General features: G+C 35.5%; 1 protein-coding gene across 1 annotated transcript; it reads right to left on the minus strand.

Annotated features, from left to right (window-relative positions):
* Positions 1-8,025: 8,025 nt before the first annotated feature.
* On the minus strand, positions 8,026-10,656 carry LOC109239943 (defensin-like protein 1). The gene is made up of 2 exons (XM_019406549.1): positions 10,563-10,656; positions 8,026-8,217 (listed from the first exon to the last, which is right to left on the minus strand). Exons 1-2 carry the CDS (start codon positions 10,633-10,635, stop codon positions 8,060-8,062), a joined length of 231 nt encoding a protein of 76 aa, XP_019262094.1. The 5' UTR covers positions 10,636-10,656; the 3' UTR covers positions 8,026-8,059.
* Positions 10,657-13,998: the final 3,342 nt, after the last annotated feature.

The raw sequence follows: 13,998 nt of genomic DNA on the forward strand, positions 1-13,998 counted from the left end.
TCATGATACTTCCGAAGTATGAAAACGTGGAATACCAGATATACTGCAGATAGGCTTGGAGACAATCCCCAACTCTCTCTAAAATCTCGAATGGCCCAATATACCTAGGGCTCAATTTGACCTTCCTCCCAAATCGCATCACACCCTTCATAGGCGAAAATCTGAGCAAAACTCTCTCTCCTACCATATAAGCTACATCCTGAACCTTCCGGTATGCATAACTCTTCTGCCTAGATTGAGCTATACAATGTCGATCATGAATCAACTTAACCTTTTCCATAGCATCACAGACAAAATTGGTGCCCAATAACCTAGCCTCTTCGAGCTCAAACCAACCAATCGGTGAGCGGCATCGCCTCCCATATAAGGCCTCATAAGAAGCCATATGAATACTCTATTGGTAGTTGTTGTTGTAGGCAAACTTTTCAAGAGGTAAGAATTGGTCCCACGAACCTCCAAAATCCATAACACAAGCACGTAACATGTCCTCTAAGATTTGAATGGTGCGCTCGGACTGTCCGTCCGTCTGCGGATGAAACGTTGTGCTCAGCCCAACCCGCGTGCCCAACTCACGCTGCACAGCTCTCCAAAAATATGATATGAACTGTGTGCCCCGATTAGAAATGATGGAAATGGGCATGCCATACAGATGGATAATATCCTGAAAGTAAATCTGAGCTAACCTCTTTTAAGAATATGTGGCCGCCACCGGAATAAAATACGTGGGCTTAGTCAACCGGTCCATAATAACCTAGACTACATCATACTTGTTCAAGGTCTGTGGAAAGCCTACCACGAAGTCCACAGTGATACGCTACAACTTGCACTCCGGTATCTCTTATCTTTGAGTCAGTCCACCCGATTTCTAATGTTCATACTTTGCATGTTGATAATTCAAGCACCGAGATACATAACCAATGATGTCTTTCTTCAACTGCACCACCAATAGTGTTGTTTCAAGTCACGGTACATCTTCGTGGCACCTGGGTGAATAGAATACCACGAACTGTGCGCCTTCTCAAGAATCAAATCTCTTAATCCATCAACATTTGGAACACAAATTCGGCCTTGAAGCCGCATAACCCCATCATCACCAATCACAACATCCTTGACACAACCCCACTGCACTGTATCCTTCAACACCAACAACTGAGGGTCATCAAGCTGGCGATCCTTAATAGGCTCTAATAACGAAGACTATGCCACTACACAAGAAAGAACATGCCTGGGCTCCGAAACATCTAATCTCACAAACAGGTTGGCTAAAGCCCGAATATCCATGGCTAGTGGCCTCTCAGCTACCGGTAAGTATGCCAAACTACCCATATTCTCCGCATTTCTACTCAATGCATCGGCCACCACATAGGCCTTCCCGGGATGATACAATATGGTGATATCATAGTCTTTGAACAACTCTAACCATCTCGGTTGTCGCAAATTAAGATCTTTCTATTTGAACAGATGCTGGAGACTCCGATGGTCGGTATAGACCTCATAATGAACGTCGTACAGAGAGTGCTTCAAAATCATCAGCGCGTGAACAATGGATGTCAACTCTAAGTCATGAACATGGTAATTCTTCTCATGAACCTTCAACTGCCGAGACGCATATGCAATAACCCTACCATCCTGCATCAATACTGCACTAAGCCCAATACGCGATGCATCATAATACACGGTGTAAGATCCTGAACCTGTAGGAAATACCAACACTGGAGCTGTAGTCAAAGTAGTCTTGAGCTTCTGAAAGCTCAACTCACACTCATCGAACCATCTGAATGGGGCACCCTTCTAGGACAATCTAGTCAACGGGGCTGCGATAGATGGAAACCCCTCCACGAACCGATGATAATAACCCGCCAAATTAAGTAGTTCTAAGCCCTCGAAAGATACAACTTGGCCCAAAAAGGAAACCGAATCAAACCAAAACTCACACTTTGAAAGCTTGGCATATAACTGAATATCCCTCAAGGTATGAAATACAATCCAAAGATGCTGCCCATGCTCCTCTCGATTGCGGGAGTATACCAAAATATCATCAATGAAGAAGATCACAAAAGAATCCAAATAGGGCTTGAATACCCGGTTCATCAAATCCATCTTCAAAATAAACAATAAATATGAGACGAATAATTAAAGGTAATAATCTAACCTAAGCATGGAGAACGAAGTCAAATAAACAACTTAGAACAAAGAAGCAATTTTCACCTGCATGCTTTAACCCAATAACAACGCATATGTACTCGTCACCTCACATATACGTCACACACATAGACGTAAACAATAGACCAACAAGTTCCAATCCCTCAAGTCAAGGTTAACCACGACACTTACCTCACTCCGCAACCAAAGCAATCAACAAACCACGACTTTGCCTTTTAAACAAGCCTCCAAACCAATCAAGTCTAGAAAATTATCAATCAAATGTTTAAAACAAGCTTTAGAAACTGCCCATCAATGAAAAAGGTTCAATTTTGATTATTTTTTAAAAAGTCAACTAAAGTCAACCCCGGGTTCGCTTGGCCAAAACCTGAGCTTCGGACCAAAACCTGATTATCTACTCACCCCCGAGTCCGGTTATGTGATTTGTTTCAAAATCGATCTCAATTTGAGGTCTAGATCTCAATTTTACAAAATTCACAATTTCCACCCAAATTCCTAATTTCTACCATGAAAATCCTAGATTTGATGTTGAAAACACATGAAAAGTAATGGGTAATTGAAAAGAATGGATTAAAGTTGCTTACCAATGATTTTGGGAAGAAAATTCTCTTGAAAAATTGCCTCTAGAGTGTTTAGGGTTGACAAATAGTGTAAAACGAGCTAAGTCCCGATTTTTCCTTTTTTACCCAGCTGCAAGTGTCGCTTTAGCAAAGAAATGTTCGCAAATGCGATGCCTGCAAATGCAACCCAAAGCTCGCAAATGCGAACCCTGTCTTAGAAGCCCAGATGTCGCAAATGCGACATTTAGATCGCAAATGCGAACACCCCACCTTCGCAAACACGGAAAGATTCTTCGCAAATGCAAAGATTACCCGTAAGAGCACTGAGTCGCAAATGCGACCTTTGATTGTTCACGAATGCGAACCTATTCCTCACAATTGCGAGATCTCTCAGCCCAGGCCCTTGCTCACAAACGTGATATCTTGATCCCAAAAGTGAGGCTCGCATTTGCGAGCCAGACCTCGCAAATGCGAGACGTGCAGACTACACCAGCAATAGAAATGCACCAGCTATAACTTCAACCGAACTCGCGTTCAAAACTCACCCGAGCCCATCGGGCTCCGAACTAATTATGCACATAAGTGTAATAATATCATACAAACTCGCTCACACGTTCAAAATATCAAAATAACACCTAAAACTACGAATCAGACATCAAAATGCATAAAATTTTCAAAGAAACTCAAGAACTACTAGAATCTCATCTAACCGTTCGAATCATATCAAATCAACTCTAAATTACACCAAAATTTTGCAGACAAGTATCAAATAGCAAAGTGGACCTATACCAAGTCCTGGAATCAAAATTCGAACCCATTAGCCATAAAGTCAATCTACGGTCAAACCTAAGAAATTTTAAAACCTTCAAATTACTAGCTTTCAGCAAAATAACTCAAATCAAGTTAGGGACTTTCGAATTCAATTTCGGGCATACGTCCAAGTCCAAAATCACGATACGGACCCACCAGGATCGTTAAAATATCGATCTGAGGTCGTTTACACAAAATATTGACCATAGTCAACTCAAGTTATTTTCAAAACCAAAAATCAACAACAACAACAACAACATATCCAGTAATATAATGTGTACGCAAACCAAAAATCGTATTTTTCAAATTTTCACATAAGATCTTTCTGGAAAAAGACACGGACTGCGCATGCAAATTGAGGAATATCAAATAGAGCTAATAAAGGGCTCGTAATATGGAAATAAGGGCTAGTACTCAAAATCACCTATCGGGTTGTCATAGTTCTAAAGGCAAGGTCATGGTTTGTTGATTGATTTGGTTGCGAAGTGAGGTAAGTGTCATGTCTAACTTTGACTTAAGGAAATTAGGACTTGTTGGTCTATTTGTTTTGTAAATTATATGGGAAAATGGTGTATATACGAGGTGACGAATGTACATGCACCGTCACAGATTAAAGCATGCGGGTGGATTATTTATTTATTATTTACAATTATTTCATGCCTTTATTTAATCCATGTTATTACTTGTTAAATGCATTAATTGATACTTGCTTTTACTTGTTAAATTCATACATGCTTTAATTGCTAATTATTTTTATGTGTCTGTGTCTTTATTTATTAATTATTTTTACTTGCTTTTTGACCTTGTGTGTTAGTAGATAGCTACTTTTATCCGCTTTATGCCCATAATTGTGTATCTAATTTATTGTATTTATTTGAACTATGATGTAGTTCTATGAACGTTCCTATTATTATTCTTCTGGGGGATCGGGTTGCACGCCGCAACGGTTTTTGATATTATTGTGTGGGATCGGATGCACGCCGCAACAGTTATTGACATTGTTGTGTGGGATCGGGTTGCACACCGCAACGAATATCGGTATTACTATTTGGAATCGAGTTGCATACTATAATAGTCTTTATATATATTTGTGGATCGGGTTGCGTGCCGCAACGGAGAAGACTTGTTATTTATATAATTGTGAATCGGGTTGCGCGCCGCAACAGACAATGATGTGTAGTAACTTTTAGATGTTATAGAATTTATTCTCGTATTGTGATGTGAGATTTGAGAACATGTTATTTTGGGTCCCTCTGGAAGTTGACTTTCGAGTCCGTCTATATGAGTTTACTGCCTTATTTATATTCCTGCTTTATGTTATTATCATTATTCGTACAGGTTTATTGCGAGTGTCTTGTCATAGCTTGTCACTACTTCGTTGAAGTTAGGCTCGGCACTTACAGAGTACATGAGGTCGGTTGTACTCATGCTACACTTCTGCACTTCTTGTGCAGATACCAGCGTTGGTCCCGGTGGCTTATAGAGGAGTTCTTGACCGGATCGACTTACAGCTGGAGACTTGAGGTAGAGCTGCTGGCATCCGTATTCCTTGAAGTCCCTTTCTATTCTATCTGTATTGTTTATCTTATTTCAAACAGTTGTATTCGTTCAGACTTTATTTGTAGTATTCTAGTTGCTCATGTACTGGTGACACCAGATTTCAGGTAATAGACTAGACCGTGTTATGATATGGATTAATCTTATGCAATTCAGTTTTGTTGATCGTTAATTATTATTGTTATGTTATTTTAAATTCTAAAAATAGATAGTTAATTATCCAACGTTGGCTTGCCTAGTAAGTAGATGTTAGGCGCCATCACGGCTCCGATATTGAAATGTCGGGTCGTGACAGAATTATCATCAAAGCGATCAATAAGTACCAAATGGCCATTGGGTTACAGGAATTAGGGGTTTATCCTTGTATAAATTTTGAGATCAAATTTTTTCAGTATTTGATTGTGGATATTAGTTAAAATTATGATAAAATGTATAGTAAAATATGATATTATCTATATCCCAATAAAAAGTGTGATTATTTATCCTTATATCCCAAGAAGGTGAGATTATTTATCCTAATTATTAGAGAAAGCGTTTAATAAGTATCAAGGGTACTAGATATATTAGAGAAAGTGTACCTTTCGGCCATTTTGGATAGCAGACAACCAGAAAGGAATAAGACGTATACAAATTGAAAATTACAAAGAAATTAAAACCTCAATATTCTTCTAGGAAGTGTCACTAAATCGAGTAATCGACAATGCTTCTTGTTGATTTTAATTTCCCTTATTTATTCAACAGAAGAGGAGAAGTATAAAAATATGCAGAATTAAACAGTCTCTTGAACTAGCTATATATCAGAAGAAGAAATGGTTAGATCACGAGTTCCTATCGTCCTTTTCATCTTGTTAATCATCTTTGTGTCATTAGGTTTGTAGCCAATCTCTTAAAATTTCCATATATTTATTTCACTGTTTGTCCATGTTATATTATTTTCAATCATTATAGTGGGCAGTGACAGAGGCCAGTAATTTGCATAAGACGTTCGAAAAAACATGAGAATGTCATCATTGAGATTCAAACTTCTGATAAAAGCAGTTTTTGAACTCCCCTTTATATATTAGAATTTCTCTTGTATCAAAGGGATTCAACAGTTCATATATAACTAAAGAAATTTACTTTTACTCTATTTGTACAATCTAATATTTCGACAAAGTGAATCCACTTTAACCCTTTCACTTTTAATAGCTCTACCCCTGAGAGTGGATAAAGCTTAAAGCTTAGTGACTTTACTATTATAATTGTAGTGGGTAAAGTTCGTTATTTTAATGTGACAGGAAATAGTTTCACTCTACTGTTATATTGAGTATAATTTAGTTACTTTTAATGTGGCAAAAAATAATTCTGCACTTTTAATTATGTTATAATAGGTGAAGTTTAGTGATCTGTATCTAGAATTAATAGGTGAAGTTTAGTGATCCGCCGAGCCGGTAATACATATTTGCATGTTTGGATGCAGATTTTAGACGCGTTTGTATTTTCTTTATTTTAAAATCATTTGCCGAAATGTTACTAACTTCCAAGACATAAAAACCAAAAGTTACAATGATAATATATTTGATAAATATTTGACTTGGATTTTAAAATTATGGCTAGAGTGATGCATGCCCTATAATAGCTTCCGCATTCGTTTGATCATAAATTAATAATTACGAAACACCAGATGTAAAGTGAAAAGAAAAAATAATTTTCACTCACAAATTTTTAACTTTCTTTTCCAAGTGAGATTCATATCGTAACATGAGATTCAACTTTAAAATACTTTTTTTTCAATCTTCAACTTTAACCAAATTAAATATTGCGGAAACATCTACTAATAAAGTCCTTTGGTCCATCTGATTCTTATGTCTCTCTTAGAGATGCGAAGTGTGAATGCTGAAGAGAGTTGCGAGAGGTACAGTGGAACATGGCGAGGTTGGTGTTTCAACAGCGATCATTGTAACACACAATGCAAAAGTCAAGAAGAGGCTCTTGGGGGAGCTTGCCAAGCACTTGCTTGTGTCTGTTATTACTGTGGCTAAGGGAAAAATCAGAAGCCAAAATTTCCTTAATAGCACTTTTTCAGATTATGGAGGATAAAACACGAAGTCAATACGTCTATACATTAATAAAAGTCGCTAAGAGACATAGTACTTGTGATCATCTTTCTGGCACTCGTTGTTAGTATTGCTTGTTTTCTACTATTTCTTTACTTCCTTTCTGAGCGAGTGTCTATCGGAAACGGCCACTCTACCCTCCCAAAAGCAGGGGTAAGATCTGCGTACACACTAGTACCCTCTCCAAACCCTACTTGTAGGACTTTACTAGGTCTGTTGTTATGTTATTTTTTATAGCTAAGAGACATAGTGCTTGCATTTTTATCCGTATTATCTGTTCTTTTATATTACAAGAAAAACAAGGTCAAAACCAAGCTCAATAAATTGCAAAGAGTTTAAATTTTAAGCATTGAAAAATATTTATATAATTAAGTCATTTATTAAATAATTACAATTAATTTTTTTTGATAATCCTTAATTAGTAATTTGATAAAATAATCTAATTTGCCATCCCCCGTTAAAATTCAACTAAATCCAATTGCAAATGCAAGGGTACTACTTTGCAGGGCGTCCACTTTGTGATCCAAAATTTTATATCTTTTTGTGCCAAAATTATTATATAAAGAGTGGGAAAGGAAAAGGATATCTCCAAACACATGCACATAATATTTCACATTAACACATCAAGTAAACAGAGACATTACGATTGACCATATAGATCATGGCCAAAGCTGCAATAACCATGTAATAGCAGCACTTATTTAATCTATATATTACATAAGCAGATAGGCCTATATATATTTAAAATTTATATATATATATATATATATATATATATATTATATATATAGTATTATATATATATATATATAATATATATAATATTATATATATATATATATGAAATGGCAATAGATTCAGATCCATTTATTTTCAGCAATGGTAATAGCAATAGCAATCTCCATGGTAGCAATTGCCATAATCTGCATCTTCCTTATTCTTGCACCAATGGTTACACTTCCTGGGAAAGCACTTCCCATTCCAGCTTTTGCTGGGCTTCCCACAGTGTTTTGCTTCTGTTATTTGCACCTCTGCACATAGAACCATAGTAAAGATACTTAGAATTCCTCTAGGTTATTGTACATATATGCTATATTTTAAGTGCTCAAAAATATTATTAAGTGTTGAAACTGTTTGATAAGAAAATAGTTATATGTTTGGATAGAAGCCCTGAAATTGATAATAAGCACTTGATTTGTTGTGTTAAAATAGTGTTGATCATAAGTTGTTCTTTTGTTAAAATTTTTAAAATAGGTTAGGAATTTTGTTTTGGGAAAGGCATTAATTAAGAATTAAAGAAAGTTAGTAAGAATAAATTAAATAAAAAATTCTTAGTCAAATTAAAAAAAATCATAAGTTGGGAAAAAAATCATAAGTTGGGAAACTTTGACTTATAAGAACTTTGGATGTTTTACCAAATTCGTAAATAAGTCAAACAATACATATACAGTCAGACCTCTCTATAACAGCATCCCTACACAACAACACTTCACGATATATAAAAGCCAAACTTTTTAATATTATGTTATAATATATGTTCTATATAACAGTTGATAATAGGTGAATTTGACTATAATCACACCTTAAATAATCACCTTCTTGTGTAGTTTTAATGCTAAAAGTGATGACAAAATGCGCTTATTAGTGCTTTTCATGATTTGTAGGTGATATATGTATAAAGACGGCTAAGGAGCAGTTTTGGAGTCAAAAGTGATGAAAAAGAGGCCAACTGTGAAATTTCCTAAGTGACCCGTGCAAAAACAGGCCGAAGATTCAGAGAACTGGATCCACCGCGGTTCCACCGCGACCGCGGCAGAACCGCGGTGGGAAGCAGCTGCAGAAGATTGAGATTCCGCGAGGGTGTTTGGCCGCGGTTCTACCGCGACCGTGGCAGAACCGCGGCAGGCGCAGTAAACTTCAGGGACCAAAGTGTCAATTACGGGATTTTTAGACCTAAACCCTATTTAAAACATTAGACTTCGCCCAAGAGAGGCATGTATTGATTTTTTAGGTTTCTTAGCAAGGAAAAAGATTGTGAGAAAATACTCTAAACATCTTTCTTCTTTTCTTTTGATTTTATGATGAATTCAATCTTAGTTTATTTTTCCATAGCCATGAGTAGCTAAATTCCTTGTCTAAGGCGTTGATGGAACCTATTGGGTGATGAACTTCTTGTTTATGTGAATACAAATTGCTAGTTTAATCTTTATTTGTTCAACTTCGTGTTCGTTGTAGTTAATTGACAGGATCCTCAATTAGCTGTGCCTATTTAGTATGCATAACTTGGAAAAGAGTGCATATTTAGGGTATTGTTGAACAACACCACTCCTAGATTATTAGAGGAATCTATAATTGCGGGTTTAAAGGCGGGATTAGGAATAACGAAGCCTTGGGTGCAATCTAAAGTGAATTGTGCTAAATAAAGCAAGCTAGTGTATCTCGGGAGAGTGCAATAGTAGATTACTGTGATTACTCGGGAGAGATTTGCGGCAAGATTAGCGTTCATGATTGATAGAGATGTGTGGGTAAATTTGTATGAGCATAAACAGAAGGGATTCCATCAATAGGGGAAATCATTGCCTTAGCTTTTTCTCATAATTGTTTACAACCCTTATTTTTTACTTAGTTACAGCCATTTAGTTATTTGCAAGCTAGTTATTAAAGAACACTCAACTGAGATTTGAATATTTGGGAAGCTGGTTCTGAAGACTTAGTGGATCTGAAGATAGCGGTTGATAGGTTAACTCTCTGTGGATTCGACCCTGGGCGTAATACTCGGGTTATATTTGCAACGTCCGCAGAGTCCTTTTTATAAGGCATAGTTGGGCGTGATCAACAGTACTTCGCTATAACATCCAAAAATATTCGGAAAAACAAGGATGTTATAGAGAGGTTTGACTGTAAGTCAGTTTGACCAACTTATAGGCTTAGCCAAACACACCCTTAGGCTACAAAATAAAGCATGCTATTTGGCTGATTTCTTTAAGGAATTTTTGGCATAAATAGTCATTTCAAAATTACGGCGAGGTTACAGATGATCAAATCCAAACTTATAGATCATGTGACCATTCAAAAATACCAGTCAATCTCATAGATAAGCGTCAAATTTTGTAAATAAATTTGCGTCTATGTGATTGCAATGGTTTTAAGATATTACTTCATGTCCAAATTGATATTTATTGTGTATTTTCAAGCGGCATTTCGGCCTATTGTATATCTTTTTTTTAGATAATTATATACACATAAAAAAATCACAAAGCGATGTTAGATGATACTCGTTACTAAAGGGTGTCTCTTCCACTGGGAACAACCCTCAATAACTAGAAAACACAAGCGTAAACTACAAATGTTAAATAAATACTTAAGAATTACTCACCAGAAGCAAACATGAGAAGAAAGCAAAAGAGGACAACACAGATACTTATTTTGCTAACTTTAGGTTGAGCCATTTCTTAAATCTTTTTGAGATGCTTTGTGAAATCAAGTTTAGCAGAGGGTCTACTTATAGTGACACTAAAACAATTTTTTTACAGACACTTGTGCTTAATTAACCTTAAACACACAATAAAGAAAATGTCAAGTTAACATTTTGAACTGATCAAAAGTTTTTCTTCTTGAACCACCACGAAAGTAAAAAGAACTTACTACTGAATAAAGAAAGTAATAAAAAAAAAAAATTTGGTAGAGAAAGTAATAAAATTATTGCAACTTGCAGATTCAAAAGAATTATACCGTGTACATATAAGTAATTATTTTTTAAAAAAAAAAATTGATCAAGGTAAATTAGAAAGACTTACTGGAAACCTGATGATAGTCTTTTAGGAGTATTATTTTTCTATGGTTTGTTGCTTTTTCCCCTTCTGTCTCTCTCTTTGAAATATTAGCAGTAAATTGAATTATTTAGGGTTTGTCACCCTACACGTAACGGTAGCTCATTATTTGTGGAAAATACTAATGGATTCAACTAATATTATCGATTGTGTAAAGAATTTTTATGTAAACGTTGCATTTTATCATGTTGTAGCATATAATTTGCTTTTTTCAAGTTACTAGTTTCATTTTATGGCTATTACATATAGTTATCTTTTAGGTGACCTGATTGTATAACTACAATAACACTATTATATTAGTGTGTAGAAGTTGAATGCTATACTAATTCAGCTTGTACATCACCTTCTTAATAAATAAAAGTAATTAAAACAAACTTCAAGCTTATATACTTGTATGACTTAAAATTAATTACTAGTCGACATAAGTGGTTGAGAAACTTGTACCGTAAAACAAGACCCAAGTGGAATTGGTAGAGACAGAAACTTGTACTGTAAAAAGCAATTAAACATCAAGTTGCTTAAAGTTTGAAATTTTCAAAACTATAGTAATGTATTTGTTGGATTATAATGAAACTAAGATACATTTGCATGTTAAATTAATTGATATCTACTCTCTAAGGAAGCACGTAGCAATCAATAGGAGTGAGAATCAGTCGATCAGTTCAGTTCAATTTTTCTTTTATTTTCGATTCAATTCCATTTTTCTTAATTTTGACTTAATTAAATCAGTTCGATAATTTCTGCTTTGAGACTTATTTGGAACTTTGTGAGTTGGGTTTTTGGTTAAACCATTTTGCTTACTAGTTTGAAATAACACGCATAAAAAGCTAATTGAATGTCAACAAAGAAAGCCAAAGAAACATCAGAATGTCTCATGTTCGATATACTAATTCATGACATATGCAAATAGTAGCTTCCAATGACCTAACATAAACGTGTGGGTCCCTAAATAAAGAAATAAAAGAAAAAGAAAAAAATATGATTGGATGAAAGAGTGGCTATTGTAGGCGCATGCAGAATTGGTTGTGTGATGATAGGCTATAATTGCGTATTTTAGTCGTTTATTACACTCTAATTTACTGCACTTTAATTGAGTTTGAGCTTTAACCGCTAGTGTTTTGCACTAATTGTGTGTTTTATGCCTTGTAGAAGTGATTCCGAGCTATATAGATGTTATGGAATGAACTCAAGTGATTTGCAGCTTTGAAGTCTGAGTGAAAGTCCAAGGAATTAAGCCGGGATCGTGTTAGGTTTCCACTTTGATAGTTAAGAACAAACGAAGACTCGAGTAGGCATATTGCGCACTGTCTAATAAAATAGACATAACTCTTCGATCAAAACTCCATTTGGACTATATAATATATCGTTGGAAAGTTAACTCAAAGGACTACAACTTTCATATTTTATGTTTTCCCAAATTCCAAGCGGAACAGCATGAAAAATGCGATCGAAATCGCGATCGCGGATCTGGTCGCGGACTGAGGCAGTGCACTTGTTAGTATGCGCGGCTACTAGCGCGGTCACTAGCGCGCCCGCTCTAGTCCAGGCCTGGAAACTTGTCCTTTTTCACATTGGAGAAGGTATAATTGTTTGGGCCCAACCCTAGCTACTTAGTATATATACATGGAAAAACGGTATTTTGAGCAGGTTGGACATACTTTTGGCACAGATTCGACCTAAGGAGGCAGAGACACAATAGGAGCAAGGCGGGGAATTCTTCTACGAGTTTTTCCTTCCTCTTCCTATTTTTCAATGTTGGTTATGACTTTTAGTATTGTAGTTTTACATACTATTATGAATAGCTAATTTGTTATCTAGGGTTTTGATGGAACATTTTGTAGGATAAATTCTTGTTATGTTTTTATATAGAGAAATTTTCATAAATCACTATCTTTTAGTAGTAATTAGCCATCTATAGATACCATTTGCTATATTACAGATTATAGATACCTTTTATGTGGTTATAAGATGTATTTGATATATCCAAGCTATTGTATTCATGAATACAGTAGCAAAAATAGGCGTGAATCAGGTAAGTCCAGCTAAGCAGTTGTTGTATTCGACTGTATTCATGGAGCGAAACATGGGATTACAGCTGGACAGATTATTGTATTCGACTGTATTCACGGCGTGAAATAGGGGATTACATTGTTTTTAAAAGAGAAAGTGAATCAATTAACATAATAGACTCCTAATATAACTCAACAAACTCAATTATAATACACAGATTTTGTATTTTCAGTTATAAAAAAGATTCTCAACCAAAAAATACCCCAAAAATAAAGCAATCTTCAGAATAATTATATAATACATCTGAATACATAAATTATATTAATTAAAAAATATATATGTATACATTTATAACATATAACGAGAAAATGAATAAAATGAAATACATAGAATACAGCGGGATACATTGAAATACAATGAAAAAAAGACAGTGAATACAATGAAATACATGGAATACAATGAGATACATTGAATTACAATAAAAAAAAAAGACAATGAATACAATGAAATACATGAAAATATATTGAAATATATTAACAGAAAATCAAGTTGCTCAGCCCCAAACTCCGTCGTCTTCGTTCAAGAACAAACCCTAATTTCGACGAATCCGCCGTAGCAACGTTTGAAGATACAACACGCGACACCTTTTTTCATTACCTGCTACCCAAAAGATTCAATCTCGGACGTCCACTCTCAGCAAATGTTCCGTCGCCACTGCTCCATCGGCCACGGTATCCAAGGCCTCCACTAAGGTGAAATCTGTCAAAGTTCAAACGTTGGTTAACTCCCTTTCCCAAATCAGTTAGTTTTGGTTAGGGATTTGATTTGCTTTTAATCGCAATTCAATATTCGGTGCAAGAATTGATCGGAATGAAAAGAAAATAGTGTGGGTGAGAGGAATTTTGAGATTGAGCATAGTATTTTTAGGGAATGGGGGAAGAAAATGGGATGTATCAAAGTAGAGAGAGAAAG

The sequence above is a fragment of the Nicotiana attenuata genome, unplaced genomic scaffold (assembly GCF_001879085.1).
Source record: "Nicotiana attenuata strain UT unplaced genomic scaffold, NIATTr2, whole genome shotgun sequence".
Classification (NCBI taxonomy): Eukaryota; Viridiplantae; Streptophyta; class Magnoliopsida; order Solanales; family Solanaceae; genus Nicotiana; species Nicotiana attenuata.